The sequence below is a fragment of the Colias croceus genome, chromosome 15, assembly GCF_905220415.1.
Source record: "Colias croceus chromosome 15, ilColCroc2.1".
Classification (NCBI taxonomy): Eukaryota; Metazoa; Arthropoda; class Insecta; order Lepidoptera; family Pieridae; genus Colias; species Colias croceus.
In genome coordinates, this window is record NC_059551.1 from 6,768,065 (window position 1) to 6,786,923 (window position 18,859).

General features: G+C 34.7%; 2 protein-coding genes across 2 annotated transcripts; one reads left to right on the forward strand and one right to left on the reverse strand.

The window, feature by feature from the left end:
• Positions 1 to 1,100: 1,100 nt before the first annotated feature.
• LOC123697913 (protein brunelleschi) lies at positions 1,101 to 17,300 on the reverse strand. Its single transcript, XM_045644485.1, has 17 exons — positions 16,885 to 17,300; positions 16,710 to 16,800; positions 16,375 to 16,605; positions 15,789 to 16,084; positions 15,283 to 15,459; positions 14,315 to 14,944; positions 9,432 to 9,596; positions 8,403 to 8,563; positions 7,205 to 7,442; positions 6,420 to 6,910; positions 5,629 to 5,924; positions 5,179 to 5,260; positions 4,327 to 4,448; positions 3,752 to 3,921; positions 3,197 to 3,394; positions 1,840 to 2,047; positions 1,101 to 1,382 (listed from the first exon to the last, which is right to left on the reverse strand). Exons 1-17 carry the CDS (start codon positions 17,072 to 17,074, stop codon positions 1,151 to 1,153), a joined length of 3,978 nt encoding a protein of 1,325 aa, XP_045500441.1. The 5' UTR covers positions 17,075 to 17,300; the 3' UTR covers positions 1,101 to 1,150.
• Positions 17,301 to 17,492: 192 nt separating this feature from the next.
• On the forward strand, positions 17,493 to 18,509 carry LOC123698027 (U6 snRNA-associated Sm-like protein LSm7). Its single transcript, XM_045644616.1, has 3 exons — positions 17,493 to 17,655; positions 17,761 to 17,944; positions 18,314 to 18,509. Exons 1-3 carry the CDS (start codon positions 17,623 to 17,625, stop codon positions 18,448 to 18,450), a joined length of 354 nt encoding a protein of 117 aa, XP_045500572.1. The 5' UTR covers positions 17,493 to 17,622; the 3' UTR covers positions 18,451 to 18,509.
• The last annotated feature ends 350 nt before the right edge of the window (positions 18,510 to 18,859 follow it).

The window sequence follows — 18,859 nt, forward strand, 5'->3', positions numbered from 1 at the left end:
TCTAAAACAAGCAAGCAGCATCAAATTTAACGTCAAAAGCACGCAAATGATGAATTTTTTATTTTTCACAGATAACTCATAACTGACAAGAAAAGAAACATGAAAACATCAGTGATCAGACAATCTTTGACAGTTGACACTCATGCCACAGATAATACTAATGACAAATAATATAGTGATGTGTGTATGTGTATTATAATAATTATTGTAAAAGCGTAAAATCTGTGCCTTGCTCTCGCACAACAACGTAGGCAACCTTTCGGGCTAAATCTAGCCCTTTTTCGGGGATTCAACCCGTCTTTAAACTTTTTAGCCCCAAAAGGGTAGTCTAGCCCTATTTCGCAAAACTAATACTTGCTTTGAATAACATAAACTAACACAACACAAACTAACTAACATAAAATTACAATATTTCAATTTTAACCTAGTTCGAGTTCGATGCAATTAAATTTTCGAAAATCTTTGAATGCAGTTCTATTTCCTTATAAAAATAATAGAATGTTTCCTTTCAGCAAAATTCGCTATCTTCTGTATTACAAGTACTTTCATAATATTATTCCACACAGTAGGTTGCCTGGAAGAGATCACTCTTAAGTGATAAGGCCGCCTTCTGTGCTGGACTAGTTATAAGTTTTATTTTTAAAGATTTATTTGTATGCCAGCACAATAAAGTGTTAATAAATAAATAAATACTTTCCTTCTAGAAAATTTCCACTCTATATTGTGTAGGTATCGTGAAACAACTTCTAATTTACGGACTCAACATCCATACTAATATTATAAATGCGAAAGTAACTCTGTCTGTCTGTTACTCAATCACGCCTTAACTACTGAACCAATTTGCATGAAATTTGGTGTGTAGATATTTTGATACCCGAGAAAGGACATAGGATAGGTTTTATCCCGGAAATCCTACGGGAACGGGTTTTTCTTTGAAAACGCGGGCGAAGCCGCGGGCGGAAAGCTAGTATTTTATAATTTGTGTGACCCTTTCATTTTGAGCAGCATTATTATCAGTATCAATACGAATAATGAATATTTTCTCATTTCTTTTCTTAAATAATTTACTTACGCAGTCATTAAAAATCAAACAAAAAAACTTTTATAGTTGCATATAATTTATTATAACTTTAAATACATAAATAACAATCTAATCAGTAACACTTATAGCTACATGGGGTATGAACCTCCATACATGACTAATTTCCCCACAGGGTGGTATGATCAACGGCTGTTCGATATCTCTTAAAACAGTGGTTTCATCAGTCAACGGTTCTGTGGTAGAACATTGAATATCAATTTTGAATTCACCCGGAGTCAAAAATACTACTGTACACTCGTAGTATGCTTTGGCTGTTTCTTCTAGCGTTTTTAATATTACTCTGAAAACAATAACATTATAATACGATTAATAACTGATTTTTACTGTTTCTTCTACATTATTTAAATTTCGTTAAGTTATGGTTTTATAAGTTATGGTTGGAATATCATAAACAAAACATACTATAACTAATTATCTACAAATCATATTACGAATTACAGCAATATACTATTACAAGCTTTCCGCCCGCGGCTTCACCCGCGTTTAAAAAAAAACCCACATACTTCCCGTTCCCGTGGGATTTCCGAGATAAAACCTATCCTATGTGTTTTTATTGTGTGTCCAAGTCACCCTCTATATGTGTGCTAAATTTCATTGTAATCGGTTCAGTAGTATTTGCGTGTACGAGTAACAAACATACACATACACATCCATCCTCACAAACTTTCGCATTTATGATATTATTAGTAGGAAGTAGGACAGGATAGGATACTTATAGGATAGGGTGTCATACTTACTTATTATTCCCAGCCATTGCTACAGAATTATCCAGTTTATAATTATGCACGCCGTTATTATAATCTTGAAAGAACTGCACAGATAAGCACAGTTTGTGAAGGGGTCGCGTTAGATTATTGCAAATGGCAACTCCGAGGGACAGACATTCTCCTGCATTGCAACTGAATTCCTCTTGCGGCTTTATGAATTGATCATTTATACTCACTTCTGCAAAAAAAAGGTTAATAAAATACAATTACGGTAAAGACATTCGTTAAAAAGAAAATCTACTCGGGTAAATATAGAAAGGTATCTAATAATAAAATATGTACATTCAAAGCCTTTTAATTATCTTGATATGAGTATATGAAAAATATCCACACTTCAGCGCTGTTTGTGTTAGCGCTGCTGTGCCAAATCCCAAATTCCGGTATAAAACCTATCCTATGTCCCGGGGTAAAAAGTAGCCTCCTTTCTCAGGTATCAAAATATCTCTATACCAAATTTCATGCAAATTGGTTCAGTAGTTAAGGCGTGATTGAGTAACAGATAGAGAATACAATCCCGAACATGTTTTTCAATCCCGGGATTACGGGATTTTTGATGGGTAATCCCGGGATCCCGGGACAATCCCGGGATCAGCCTTATGTGGGAATAGGGTTCTAATAAAAAAAATTGAAGTATAGTTTCTCAAAAGATGTTTTTAATATTGTTAGTTGCAATAATACTAAAATAAAATAAAAAATATACACATCAAAAGCACTATTTAGAATTTCGGAAATAGAATCTTACAAATATCAAAGCATCCAATACTTTCGTTCAGGGAATCCCCGAAGGAGAATTACCCCGCAACAATATTTTGATATGAGGTGATCGGGTGATTCCCCTGTTAGCCCGTCTGGGAGAACTTACCTTAAACGAAGGAGCTTAATTACCTTATTGAAAAAAATTCCGAGTGGGAAAGTCCCTTCTAAGGTCTACTATTATTAGGGCCGTACCAGTATAGCCCGTATCCGTATCGTACCTTAGGTTTCTTTTTTATCGTTATATAATTGTATGCTAAGGTATAATCTAGGCTAGGTCATAGTTAAGGCGCAACGGTTCGTAGAATGCAAAATAGAATAGCTGTTTATATCAATCCCGAAAATACCGAGATTAGCTAAGTACAGTCCCGGGATTTTCGGGATCAGAAAAGGGTCGGGATCCCGGGATCCCGGGAATCAGGATCCCGTGATTGTATTCTCTAGTAACAGACAGACAGTTACTTTCGCATTTATAATATTATATTATATAAATTATATAATACATAATTATATATTATATAGTATGGATAACAATAGTAAAATATATACATATGGTTCTTAAAAAAAATCTTACCCCAATTCAGCGGAGACATCCTCACAATATCAATCATGGCTTGCGACAAAGTAATGCCCTTAACAGACGCGCGTCCCGAAATGTTCGATTGCAACATGTTCCACCGCAGTTCCACGTTGTTCGTGATGTGTTCCGAGCACATGTGTTCCAGACTGTTCGTCGACGTTCCAGTGCTTATCGATTTTGATTCTAGAGTATCTGTAAGATAGAAGATTGTGCATTGTAGTATTTGAAATTTAAACTACTTATGTGATTTTTTATATTTTTAAGATCGGATAATTAAAGAAATAAAGCGAAAGAAAATTTTGTTATATGCTTACAAAAGGGGTAGGCATTTACAAAAAAATAATAAAGTACCTAATAGATAATAATAGTTTAATTATTTGTTTAAACCATTGAAATTATTTATTATTTAAATAATTGTTTTTTTTTTTAATGATATAAATAAATCGGTCACGAGACGGGATTCAAAGTCTTTTTGCCGTATCGTGTTCGTGCCGCCTCATGATATTTTTTATATGCTCTAAAAATGTATACATAGATTAGTTTATTTACCTTCATTAACTGCTTTCGGTGTGGAATTAAAAGGGCATCTATCAAGTGGCACGGGCACCCGACAAGACTCTTTGCTCTCTATGAGAATGTGCTTGTTGTCCGTGTAATGCAGGTCCATTTCTTCGGTTGTTAGATTCGTTATATCTAGCACCAGGTATAGTTGACTTGGACTGTAATGTAGAAGGAGTTGAATTTAATTATAGGTAGGAAAAAGTGCATTCAACATTTTAGATTATCTACTTTATCATAAAAAAGAAATAATAAAAAAAAAGTTTATTTGTTTCATAACACTTGTCAAATGTCAATTGTTTAATAACGAGATGCAATGGAAAAAATTAGGGTGCAAAGCATTAACAACACAAAAGTCAGTTAAAATATATGTAATTGTAAAGGATAAATAACAATAATTATCTGAATAAAGTTTTTCAGATTAAAGGACAGCGGCAACTGGTGCGTCAAATGTTCTTAACTTCAGTTTTACATCTATGTTAAAAAAATGTAATTTTAATAAATTAAATATAATAAATATCATCATTAAGGCATTATTCTTAAAAAAGGCACCACAAATAACTTACATTTCAGCAGGCATCACATCCCAGTGCGTGATGGACACACTGGGCAATAGTTCCAAATTCACCTGCAGTGTGGACTGGCGGCAGTGTTCTGCGCCCGCACCGCCCGCGTATCTTATTAATATCTACAATTTTTTATAAAACTATACTTATATCATAAAGCTTTGTTTATTTGTTTGTTTAAACGCGCTTATCTCAGGAACTACTTTCTCCGGTCCGATTTGAAAAATTCTTACGGTTTTAAATAACCCTTTTGTCGAGGAAGGCTAGAGGCTATAACATCACGTTATGAACAACAGGAGTGGAGCACTGCGGGTAAAACCGAAGGACACAGCTAGTATTTTATAAATATTTCTGGACAATTTTGAAACACGGCACGCTCTGATCCCATACTAAGCTTTCGCTTGTGTTATGGAAACCAGACGACTTATAAACATATTATGTAAATAATTTTAAATAAATACTTATATAGATAATTAACACCCAGACACAGAGCAAACATCTATGTTCATCACACAAATATTTACTCTGGGTGGGAATCGAACCCACGACCTCTGGCTTGGACGACAGGGTCACTACCAAGTACCAACTAAGCTAACGGGTCAGTCACAAAAATTATTACAATAGATTAAATTTTATTTATGAAAGTGGGTAATATATTGACTACATATATTAAATATTAAATCATAATTATGAATAATTAGCTCCCAAAACACAAGTTCTCTTAGTGTGGGAGCAATAGTTAAAACTTATAGATGTGCCATAAGCTACAGCAAATTATTGATAAATTTCTATTGTTATTATTTTCAACCTCATATCAATAATATCTAAATATGGTACTCGGAAAATATTTACCTGTGCCTCAATTTGTCGTCCTCTCGAAGGTGGCATCACCGATATAGGCGCAGACCAACTTGTTGTTTGTGAATTTGTAGATCTTAAAAAAAATATGCAAAGACAGCATTATTATTACAGAAACAATAAACAATGTTTAAGTGTAATCTATACTTATTAAAATATTATAAAGCTGAAGAGCTTTTTGTTTGTTTTTTGTTTGAACGCTCTTATCTCAGGAACTACTGGTTCGATTTGAAAAATTCTTTCGGTGTATCGAATATAGCCGAATCGAAGAAGGAGGCCACTAACAGGAGCGTAGCCACGCGGGTGAAACTTGAAAATTTGAGCAACGCATCCTGAATTATAATTTCCAAAAGAAAGCATTCTTATCTTCTGCGGTGATAATTATTTTTCCATAAAACAATAGATAAAGAAGATCTTATTAAAAATTGCATAAAAAAATCTCACCTAAAACTCCCCGAAGTCCTATTCATAAGTCCACTGCTCAAAGAATTCTGCGGGTTGGAGCTTTGCGTCGGTAGCGACGTATGCGCATTAGGCACGGGCGATCCCACTCTAGAGGGATAGTTCGACGTCAAACTGTTGGGGAATAGATCACAACCGCCTAGATCCAGGAAATCCGCTTCCCCGTATAGTTTCATTGTGATTGTTGTTGTATCATTGGGCTGGATTGGCAGTTGTGATTGGAGGTCATCATTCGACCATTGGAATACTTTCGATTGAAGTGTGCTGTCCATGTTTGACTGGAATATGAATGTTTCACAACATAATATAAAACAAAGTCGCTTTCTCTGTCCCTATGTCCCTTTGTATGCTTAAATCTTTAAAACTACGCAACGGATTTTGATGTGGTTTTTTTTAATAGATAGAATGATTCAAGAGGAAGGTTTTAGTATATAATTTATTAGGTTTTAGACAAAGCGGGCGAAGCCGCGTACGGTAAGCTAGTTTAATAATAAATGAAGGGTGGAAAGTTAAAATTATGTTCATAGTCACTTAGTAACATTCGAATTAAACCTTTTTACAGTATAAAAATAAAAGATAAGTTCTGTTTATGTATAGGCGACATTTGTAATTTATATTTTGTACCAGGAATTGTATCTTCCCGAATAGACCTTCCGGTTTAAACGCTAAAAAATATGGAATTTTTTGTCTGATATTTATAAATTACAACCCCTCATATTAAAAAATTACAACCCCTATTATGTATTAATATTATCAGAAAGAGTAAAACATACCTGTATAGACAGATCCAAGTACTCAATAGGCACATTACTCGTATTGGTTATCTTAATAGCGCATTCAGTGCTCTCTCCATTATATAATGACACATTGGTGACGCTTCCAGAAGTTTCCATATTGGACAAAACGTTTCCAGAAAGTGCGACTAAAGCCTCAATAGTAATTGTGGGCAAACTGGGGATCACTTCGATAGTAAAAGACGCGGGAAATTTGTTAGGCATTGGCATACTTTTAAGCCTACAATTAGACTTTATCCCCAATGTATGTGTGGAATAGCCTAAGATCTGCAATTCTCCTATTTCTTTGGGAGTACCGTGAAGATTTACGGTTGTAGGAGAGTCTGGTGGTAGAATTATTGTTTCTGGTATCGATTCGAACACTATGCCCGATGTGAGGAGACGCATGTTTGATACTTTCAGTTCGAACGGTAAAGGATTTGTCAATTTTAATTGTACTTCGCATATATCATCTTCTACCCACAGGTATTCTGAAAACAATTTCATTTTTGCGTTTAAAGGTAAAAAAACATTGCAAGAATTTTATAAATATTTTGATGAAACTTTTCTTATATCTAATTGAGATTTTTTTTTAACGTTCTGAAGCATTTTAAATTCGTCAATTTAACATAAATGTGAATAATTGGAACAGTATTAACGAAGCAAACATTCAAAGTTTTTCTAATTTCGTTGATATGTCCTATAATCATTTCGAACCAAAAAATACCACTAGAAGTTAAAAACCATTAACAATATTATTGTTTTAAATAGCTATATCAACTTACCCATCTTCCCTTCATCCTTCCTCGCCTTTCTATCCAAACTGCCGAAATGTATTGGAGTGAATATAAAAGGTCCTTGTTGTGGCTTGGACTTGATCAGATGCGGTGTTCTAGCGGGGGGCAGAGCCCGAGGGGCGAAGTGCGAGCAGTGCGGCACGCGCGTGAGGTTCGCGGGTGGGATCACCTCGCCCGTCTCCAGTACTAGTGGTACTGGACCACCTTCGCATTGCGCGGATAGGGCCTGTATAATAAAATAGTGCTGTTAAGTAAAGGTAATAGGTTATTCTACTAATATTATAAATTGGATAGATTGTATGGTTGTTTGTTTGCTTGATACACCTTCACGCAACGATTTTCATGAAATTTGACACATACAAAGAGGGTAACTTGGATTAACACATAGGATAGGATAGTGTTTTTATCCCGAAATTCAAACGATAACGGAAACAAGCTGCGGGTGAAAAGTTAGTTGAAAAATACATGTAGCCACTTTTTTAACATTTTTAGAAGCGATTAATCCATGAGACATTTTAAAACTCACTTTTTTGAACTAAAATAATAAACGACATAATATGTATAAATTGTGGTAGAAGTATGTAATATTCTTCTGTCTTTCTCTATTTCTTCAGCCATTTCCATCCACAGTCTGCATCTGTGTCCAGTGGAACAAACCCGCAGCTGCAAGTGGAACAGACCCGCAGCTGCAAGTGGAACAGACCCGCAGCTGCAAGTGGAACAGGCCAACAGCTGCAAGTGGAACAGACCCGCAGCTGCAAATGCAACAGACCCGCAGCTGCAAGTGGAACAGACCCGCAGCTGCAAGTGGAACAGGCCAACAGCTGCAAGTGGAACAGACCCGCAGCTGCAAATGCAACAGACCCGCAGCTGCAAGTGGAACAGGCCCACAGCTGCAAGTGGAACAGACCCGCAGCTGCAAATGCAACAGACACGCAGCTGCAAGTGGAACAGGCCTGCAGCTGCAAATGGAACAGACCTGCAGCTGCAAATGCAACAGACCAGCAGCTGCAATTGGAACAGGCCCACAGCTGCAAGTGGAACAGACCCGCAGCTGCAAATGCAACAGACCCGCAGCTGCAAGTGGAACAGACCCGCAGCTGCAAATGCAACAGACCCGCAGCTGCAAGTGGAACAGACCCGCAGCTGCAAATGCAACAGACCTGCAGCTGCAAATGCAACAGACCTGCAGCTGTATGGCGAGCTCGCGCTGCTCGCCGGCGCGCAGGTGCGGCCACATGGCCTGCAGCAGGAAGGTCATGTGGCGCGTGGCCAGCGCGGGGTGCCCCATGCGCCGCGCCGCCACCACCACCTCCTGGAGCATCTGGATCTGCAGGGCTGGCCAACCTGTAATATGTAAATAAATAAATATTTCAGGACAATTTTCACACACGGCACAATCTGATCCCATACTAAGCTTTCGCTTGTGTTATGGAAACCAGATGGCTGATAAACATACTTAAATAATTTTTAAATAAATGCTTATATAGATAATTAACACCCAGACACAGAGCAAACATCTATGTTCATCACACAAATATTTGCCCCGGGTGGGAATCGAACCCACGACCTCTGGCTTGGAAGGCAGGGCCACTACCAACCAAGCCAACCGGTCAATCAGCAGTCATGTCGCAAAATTTAACGGTTGATAACTCAAGAGTACATAGTTTATGACAAACTTTAATACCGTTTTTTTATTGAGAATAGGGAAACGCTTGACCACAATCTCGCCTGATGTTAAGCTGAGATGTGGTCTAAGATGGAACGCACATCCCTAGCAGGTTGAAACACTTGAAAGTATTGCTTAGCGAAAAAAATTGTTCACGACATTTTTAACTTTAGACACGAGATACGTATTAGTACTAGATACAGGATGTTCCAGATTTGGTATAAAATTTACAATATTCCGAGGCAGGTTACGTAAAAATAAAAATAAAAAATCCATTATATATGGGTGGGTATTGTCATTAAGGATAAGGAGTACACACGTTATTAAAATTTATCAAATAAAAAATTGCGTCGCGACTTTATAAATATATTTTTATACAATCAATGTCTGAAAAGCTGTATGTTCCATAAATTATTATAGTATTCATCTGTGATACCCTGTATACATTATTATTACGAGGTATATTTTTTTTTTAACAAAGTTAGGGTTAAAAATTTCAAATATATAAAATTAACAGGTATTAATGCAATGAATATAGAGACTTACCAACTTGATGTTGTATTACATAATTAGGGTCTAAGCTAAGCTTGTGTCCCGGAAAGCTATGCAGCAATAGAAAATAGCATCGCTGCCAATCTGGGTTTGGATTGTTCGCGCACACGTGACGAGTGGCTGCCAAGCGCTGACAAAATGCGGCCTTGCGAAGAAATCCTACAAGGCAATCATGTTTGTACTTACAAAAAAAATAATATCAGAAGTTTTATTTCTGTTGTTGCAACTTGTATATAAATATTTTGTGACTAAATTCCTTCCTAAATGTTCAAGTTCAGTTTAAGTTATTTACATCATTAAGGTGATTGCTACGATCTGTTCCCAGCCAATGTCCCGCTAGATGGCGCTGAATTCTACATTTCTAGTTTATTTGAGTTTTTGCGTAATTGGAAAAGATTAAGGTCGTAGGAATAGTCATGGCGATTACTGAATATTATATTTTATTTAAATATGTCATATCATTGCCTTAAAATCCACTCAATTCGGTAAAACCATGCGTTTTAACATCTGTCATTGCATACAGGGTCGTTTACACACACAGACGTATACAAAAATGATAAAGATTGAACTCTAGATGGCGTGAATGTAAAACAAGTTTGGCGTGTATGTATTTGAGTAGTTAGTAGCATATTATATTCTGAATTTCTGATCCATGCCTATTCACTCAAAACTACCTAATAAGACTAATGATTTGTAACAGTAAATTATTTCAATAGGTAGGTATTTGAACATTTCCCAACAAGACGTAAGAATAATTATTCGTAGGTATACAAGATACAATAACAAATCTAATACACTACCTATTTATTATTTTATTATTTACTAGCGGTCCGCCCCGGCTTCGCCCGTGGTACATGTTTACGTTTTCTCTCCATAAGAAGTAAGAACCATCCTCGTACTTCAAGGAATATAATAAAAAAAGAATTATCGAAATCGGTTCAGCCGTTCTCGAGTTATGCGCTTACCAACACATTTTGCGATTCATTTTTATATTAGACTAGCGGTCCGCCCCGGCTTCGCCCGTGGTACATGTTTACGTTTTCTCTACATAAGAACCATCCTCGTACTTCAAGGAATATAATAAAAAAAGAATTATCGAAATCGGTTCAGCCGTTCTCGAGTTATGCGCTTACCAACACATTTTGCGATTCATTTATATATATATAAGATTATGTGAAAATAACCAGGAAGGTGAAAAACATATTTACGAAAACATAGTAACATATGGCTGTCGCTACAATAATTATATTTCAATTTTATCTTTTTATACCTAGTAGAACTGGCCGACGAATAAAAAAAATCGTATTAGAATACAATATATTACGGAACAAAAAAAGGATTGTAACTGAATTAGGTAGGTATGTTTGTTTCTGGGCGCACCGTTTTCGACGACGCGACGCGACGCGCGACGTAAGCGTATAGGTATAGGTACCTACTTTGCTAAAACAAACTAATAAAATTGTGTGTCTGTCTGAAAATTCGGAAAAGCATATTTTGCAAGTTTGTGATTACTTTGATAGTTTACCGATTTATAATAATTGTAATTGTAATTGTATAATATATAATTTGCAATGTGGTGAAATTTCATAAAAATCACGGGCCAATTTTTTGTTTTGAATCCCACCGAAAATATAATTGCGTTATTAGAATAATTAATTACTATACCTACCCACGATCAATTATTACAATATAGTCTCAAATGCATACTAGAGAAATATTGCAATTTGATTCAATTAAAATGCATAGCATACAAAAATAAATTCACAACACAAGAAATTCCGCGCGCAAATCATAGCGCGTGTCAATGAAATCAAGAATGTTTTATATCAAGCCGACGCGGACGAGCGACGACGCGACGCCGAACAAAAGTACCTACGACGGACGACCACGCTTCGAGTTGCCAAACACACAGCCAAACAACAATAATGAGTAATAAATTGTTTAAAAAAAAAACAAGTTTTCCATTTTTCTGTATGAGTAGACAGAACTTCAAAACGCCACCTGCTACGGTTTATATTATGAACGATGGTTATAAAAATAAAAGTTATATTTGTTGGTGTAAACTGTAAACTATTTTATTGATCAATAATTTTGGAATTTAAAACTGTCAACATTGATTACAATAAAACGCAGTTTTATTTTATTACACTATTGTTTTTTTATCAAAACATGTATTTGAAGTACCATATAATATTATGCTGATCCAAGCATTTTCACTCAAAACTAATATCACTAATGATTTGTAAAAGTAAATTATTTCAATATACATTTCATAACCAACAAGTAAGAATAATTATTATTATTCCTACCTACAACAACAAACCTAAAACACTATTTACTATGGGAAAATAACCAGGAAGGTGAAAAACATTATATTATTATTTACGATTTCGACGCACTCGACTTTTAGTAAAATATAGTAGGTAAACATAATATTATGGTTTTGATTTTTGCTACTAGTATAAGAAAACTGCGTGTTCAAACTACTTGTTTGTCTGTCTGAAAATTCGGAAGTACTTTGGTAGTTTACCGATTTATAATAATATTGTATATATCGTTGTTTAAAAAATATTCAAACACAATAAAATATGATATACTGATTTATCACTGGTTTCAGTGATGAACTGATGAGTCAATGTTAGCCACTATACTTTCGTCATACGTGTGTATGATTGATGTGATTTGCAACGTGGTGATATTTCAGAAAAATCACGGGTCAAATTGTCCCACCGAAAATATAACTGCGTTATAAGAATAACTATACCTACGATAAATTATACATAATACAATATAGTCTCAAATGCATACTAGTGAAATATTTTATTTAAATCAATAAAATAAAAAAAAAAAAAAAAAAATAATAATAATACAAAAATAAATTCACAACACAAGAAAATCCGCGCGCAAATCATAGCGCGTGACAATGAAATCAAGAACTTTCGAGCCGACGCGATGCGGACGACGAAGGAGCCTAACAAAAGTACCTACAATCATAGGCGGCTCGTGACAAAATTGTATGGCCGTGTTCACTTGAAATAAAACAACGAAAATAGGTACCTACAATAGCGTTAGCAGTACAAAAAAAATGAGCACCACATTATAAATGTCTATTTAATATTTATACACTAAAAATTATAGAGTATTTCAAAACGAATTCAATTATTATTTAGCAATAATTAGAAAATCCCCGAATTTGCATTCGTGATCGTATTCATAGTGTTTGTCTACACTAATATTATAAAGAGGAAAACTTTGTTTGTTTGTTTGATTGTAATGAATAGGCTCATAAACTACTGGACATTTTACCAATGTTTGCAAGTTTGTGATTACTTTGATAGTTTACCGATTTATAATAATTGTATACTTATATCATTGTTTAAAAATATTCAAACACAATATGATATAGGTACTGATTTATCACTGGTTTCAGTGATGAACTGATGAGTCAATGTTAGCCACAATACTAATCACTTTCGTCATACATGTGTATGAACTATGATTGATGTGATTTGCAATGTGGTGAAATTTCATAAAAATCACGGGCCAATTTTTTGTTTTGAATCCCACCGAAAATACATATATTACTAATTGCGTTATTAGAATAATTAATTACTATACCCACGATCAATTATTACAATTTACAATATAGTCTCAAATGCATACTAGAGAAACATTGCAATTTGAATCAATTAAAATGCTTAACATACAAAAATAAATTCACAACACAAGAAATTCCGCGCGCAAATCATAGCGCGTGTCAATGAAATCAAGAATGTAATTTATATCAAGCCGACGACGACGCCGAACTAAAGTACCTACAGTACCATTTACCTTCAGTGTACAATACAGTTTACAGACCTACGACGGACGAACAATAATGAGTAATAAATTGTTTACAAAAAAAAACATAGTTTCTAAGGTCATTAGTTTTATTTTATTTTATTGTTATTTTCTTTGAACGATTGGAAATGAAATTACTCAATTTTTACACAGAACTTTGATTTATTAGAATTATGCTCATTATGTATAAGATAACGAACGCGAATGCACGACATCTAGCGCGTCTTATGTCTAAACATCGCCTTTCGTTTAGACTTTAGACATTGACGCGCTAGATCTGTAATAAGTATATAGTCTATGCGCTAGATGTCGTGCTTTATGTCGTGTTTCGCTTGGCAAAAGTCACGCACACTACTGTAGAAGTGTCAAATTTTTCCGGTATTTTACTGTTGTTTTTCTAAGTAAATATTGTAAATTATTGATTAAAAAGGTCGAACGCGCACACATTTCATTATAGAGAAGTGATAAAATGATTAGTTTTAAAGAAATAGTGTCTGTGTTAAGTGTTTAGAGGTAATCAAAAATGTATGGAGGGACGGTCGGAACATCCACCTTAATGATATATATAACAACTAGCTTACCACCCGCGGCTTCGCCCGCTTTGTCTAACACCTAATAAATTATATACTAAAACCTTCCTCTTGAATCACTCTATCTATTAAAAAAAAGAGTGTGTGTACTTATGTACACGTGTTAGAAGTTATACTTCTATACAACTTGAACATAGTTATCAATTTTCATACCACCTAGAACTAACTTCATGCTGTTAAATTTAGGTGTCGCGTCGGTGTGAGCGCGCATCGTAAAAATTCACTCTCATCATTTTTCTCCATCGCGCCAAAAGAAGTATTACTTCAAAAAACCGCTTCAAGTCCGTTGCGTAGTTTTAAAGATTTAAACATACAAAGGGACATAGGGACAGAGAAAGCGACTTTGTTTTATACTATGTAGTGATGATACACGCACATACAATTTAGCTCTTAATAAAAATAGAACGAAACATTAATTAGTTCACTGTTAATCACATTCTTACTTACCAATTTCTTTATACAACTCAGCAAGAGTATCAAATCGCTGTATTTTCTCCTGTTCACTCAAAGTTAGGTTAATAAACATTACATTTTGCAAGAAACCCGATGCAGTCAAACTGTTATTTTGCTCCACAGCTATTCTGGCAGCTTTGAAACACGCCTCTGTCTCAATAATACCAGCATTTTGATATTTGCTATAATGTATTATCGCTATACGATATTTTTCGGCAATAGCTTCACCATTGAGAAGGTTCTGGTTATGTAGTTGTGACTGCGGTTGTCTCGGAATCGAAGGCAAGTCAGGAGTTAAGTATGATCTTTGGCTTTGGTACTCAATTTCACTGGTCGATGCTAAAGATTCTGTATCAGCATTTTCGGATTCCGACTGTCTAGATGATGTTTCCAAACTTTCTGACGACGATGGTGTCAATTCACCAGGCGGATTAACTGGACTGGACACTTTAGACTTAAGCGGTGAAGAACTCATTTTAAACTTTTTGAATGGATCATTTGTTTGATAGAGCGATAGTGATTTCATTTTGAAGGGTGAATTTTCTTGAAGACTCGCATTGCGCTGGAGTGGTGCTGAGTTTCGCAGGTTCGGATATATAAGAATAGCGGATGCGGCGCAGTGACCTTAAAATAACAATTTACATTAGAATTTCATCAGGAATAACTATACATATAGAATATGTAATAAATTGTCATCAGGCCCATAACAATGTGAAAAAAAAGTGAAGTCCCATGTCCCCTCGTGGGTGTAAGGGGCAGATCCATTATACATCTGTTTCACTGATTGATTTTCTTTAGGGACAAGTAGGTGATCAGCCTTCTGTGTCCTACCAGACTGAGACATTTTTTTTTGTCTCCACTGGGAATCGAACCCAGGACCCTAAGGTACCCTCGGTGCTACGCTCACGCGTCAACCACTGTACCAATGAGAAAACGTATTTAAAAAAAAATATTTACTTTACCTTCTTTAGCTGCAGCCAGCCATAGCCAATCGTTTACAGATTTCAATATTTCTGCAGCTGAATGGTACAAATTTAATGACTCTGCAACTAAGCCTGCTTGCAATGTAAGATCTGCTAAGTTCTTTGTTACTCTACCCATACACCTCCTTTTATTACTCCGTGATTCCATATCAAGGCCTAAAAATATACATAGAAATAAACAAAACAACAAAATTAATTTATCTACTAATGTTTACAATGGTTACGATTTTTGTTTTTAATTTGACTCAATTATATATGAATGATTCTTCATAAATTGGAATGATGTTATACAAGTATAAGCAGATTCAAATTGTAGATAAAAATTGTAACTATATCTCTAAGACGTTTTTTTTATTTAATCTCCTCTAAACTTGCAATCTGCCTAAGTACTTAGTAGGCATGGCAAATGACCAGTAGCATATCCATATATCATCTATTATCAGGGTAGTAAGGCATTTGTGATAATAAAAACATTCCCGACTCACCAACAAAATCTCTTTTCTCAAATGGTGCAAGCAACAAAGAAACCTTCTCCAGTTTTTCCTTAGACCTCTCCAGCCTTTTGGACTCCACGACCCAGAACAATGAATTAATCAAGTCAGCTACATGCTGTTCCAGATCTAGTACTGGGTCGTTTTCTCCATAGAACATTGCATGGGTTTTAAAGTTTGATGGGGTTGTGAAGTGCTCTTCCGGCACACTATATGAAGCAGATGATGAGGAGCGTGGGAAACTATCAGTGGACAATAGGCTGTCTGCTTGCTCACCTGGAATTGATGATCTGTAAATCATAAAGATACGAAATGTTAAAATGTATGAAGAATATTAAAGTAATATTGAAATGTGAACTAATGAGAATATTTGAAAAATTAAAACTTTGTTGAGGTGTATGTTTTATTTAAATTATGTATTCAAAACTTTGTTGTTTTATGTTAATATTAATTATTAAAATTTTACAGTGCATACGAAGAGAACTTTAAGTAGATATTCAGGTAATATTAGTCATAAATTAGACATTATAACAACCATTTTATTTAAAAAAAACTACCCTCAAATCATACAAAAACATACTTATCACTAATGCTGCACTTTTCCTTATATGATTTATCATCTTCTGTAGCACTATAAGTTTCAGGTTCTTGCTCAGGTTTCTTCAAATTGCTGCCAGGCCCAAACATAAAAGCCCGGGAGTCATAAAGAGTATTGGAGTACTTCACTTTAAGGGATTCATGCACTCTACATACTTCATTGAGCTCTACTTGGTTTGTGAACTTACTCAATGTTATTAAACCTAGGAGTCGCCTGAAAAAGATTTAAGTGTTATTATGTGAATAATCAAATGAAGATATGAGGTGTTAATTTTGTCTTTTTCTCATATGAGAACAAATTTATAATTTAAAGCATACCTATGAGTCTGAAAATCTCCCCAATCATTATTTTCAACTGGATAATCGCGCACATATCTTACCCAGATATCTCTAACTTGTCCATTGGAGTCTAAAAGAGGGTAGGCATATATTTACTTCATTTTCAGAATTTTATTTTTATTCTAAATAAAATTGAATAATGGTAAGTTCATACCTGTAACTTTTATGTTATTTACTTTTTGGATACGCTCCCAAAGTTTATTGAAGTTCTTCAAGACGCCCCCAATACCCTTAACAAGTACCAACAAGCAGGCGTGATGTTGGATTTGCTGCGAGTAGTCAGGGTGCGACATCACCGACTCTCCAGGGGCGTGTGATAGTATATAGCTCACCGATGAGCGCATTGAAATTGCTACGTTGAAGGCAACGCTTTAATTAAATACATTACCCATTTGTAAACACCTACCTACTTCGGTGATCTAGTTTTATTGTACGAAGCTGTAAAATAGATACGCACTTTGGCTACAGGTGTGTCAGATCCTAGTTCAAATTGAAAATTAAACATGGATAAAAATGAATATATTATGAAATATTTTGAATATTTTGGTTCTATTAACTATTTACACTTTTTATTTTTTACAAATAAAAATTGATTTGTTGTCATTTTAGACTAATCAATGTCATTTGGGCCACAGAGCAAGTAATATTTGGGCTTTTGGCAGTCAAGGACCGCCATTGTCAAATAAAACTACAGAGTCTCACGTAAACTTTGTATAAATAATTAGTACGGATTTGTATTTTGTACTCTGTGGTGGTCAATTAAATATCAATGTCAACATTAATAACCTCAAAATCTCAAAACAAAGTTTTTATTCGATTAATACTTCAATACAAATTATTAAAATATATTTTAGAGTTAGTAATCACTTAAAAATTAAAATAGGATTTTGAAATGGCTTCTAAAGAAGGAGGAGAAAAGACGAAGGTTTGGATTAACTTAACGCTTCTGTTATTGTCTTATTTTTGTAATGCTTTAGGTGTTTAAATTTATTTAATTTAATGCTTATTTGTTTGTTTTTACTTATATCAGAGTGCACAAGGAGCTGGAGATAATAAGGAGAAACGTAGGAAAGAGTCCATTCTCGATTTAAGTAAATACTTAGAAAAAAGTATAAGAGTTAAATTTGCCGGTGGTCGGGAAGCAGCAGGCATATTAAAAGGCTACGATCCTTTATTAAATTTAGTTTTGGACAACACTACAGAATATTTGAGGGGTAAGTTCTTTCACAAAGTTGTTTGTTCATATAGGTACATATAATAATTATACTGTTTGTATTTCTCGTTCTATAAGAAAATTCTTTAAAAACTGTGTTTGTACATGAATTTATGATACAAGTTAGTCTATCATAAGAAATAATGTTAACCCATTGAGCACCAAGCAGCCCAATCGGACCACGACACAATAGATTTTTTATTGTGTCTGTGATTCCGGGGCTGAGTTATTAAGTTTTAACCTTTATACCTATATAAGAACAATATAGACTAGCAATACAATATAATGTACTCTTATACCTATTGGTCTGTGTCATATAGTATTTGGTTGTTTTTAGAGAAATAAGTAAAACCAAGTGTTTATTTTCCAGATCCTGATGATCCATACAAATTGCTGGATGATACAAGAGCATTGGGGCTTGTTGTATGCCGAGGTACATCTATAGTACTTATCTGTCCCATGGACGGCATGGAAGCAATACCTAATCCATTTATTGCGCAGGAGTAATGTTAAGTCTTAAGTTAAGTATAATATAAGGCTAAGTAAATAAAAACATTTTTATAATACTTATTTTTTACATATCGTCCCTTTTATTTGTCAGAGTAAGCAAAGGTGGGCTATTTGATGTTAAATGGTTGCCACTTTTGACTATAAAAAAAAGTAAAAACATACTTACTTTTTTTGAAGGTCCCAATGTCGTAATTGTTTGGGAACACCACAGTTGATAAATTGTTCTAAAGCCATTCACTGTTTGTGAAAGGAAGTTGCAATAACTATTTTAATTTAATAATGCACAACAGTAGAAAGAGTTGTAAGGAATTAATACAAAAGTCCTTTATGCATTTTTTTTTCATATGTCCATTTATGCCAAGTGTTTTAGCAGTTTATTAAATGCAAACATTTTTTGTAATAATAA

Coding starts and splice junctions, on each gene's coding strand:
- LOC123698027 (XM_045644616.1), top strand. CDS start 17,623: ATGGCTTCTAAAGAAGGAGGAGAAAAGACGAAG. Junction 17,656..17,760: donor AAGGAGGAGAAAAGACGAAG/GTTTGGATTAAC, acceptor TACTTATATCAG/AGTGCACAAGGAGCTGGAGA. Junction 17,945..18,313: donor CACTACAGAATATTTGAGGG/GTAAGTTCTTTC, acceptor TTTATTTTCCAG/ATCCTGATGATCCATACAAA.
- LOC123697913 (XM_045644485.1), bottom strand. CDS start 17,074: ATGCGCTCATCGGTGAGCTATATACTATCACACGCCCCTGGAGAGTCG. Junction 16,606..16,709: donor GGAGATTTTCAGACTCATAG/GTATGCTTTAAA, acceptor AATCTTTTTCAG/GCGACTCCTAGGTTTAATAA. Junction 7,443..8,402: donor AGCTCGCCATACAGCTGCAG/GTCTGTTGCATT, acceptor TTTATTATACAG/GCCCTATCCGCGCAATGCGA.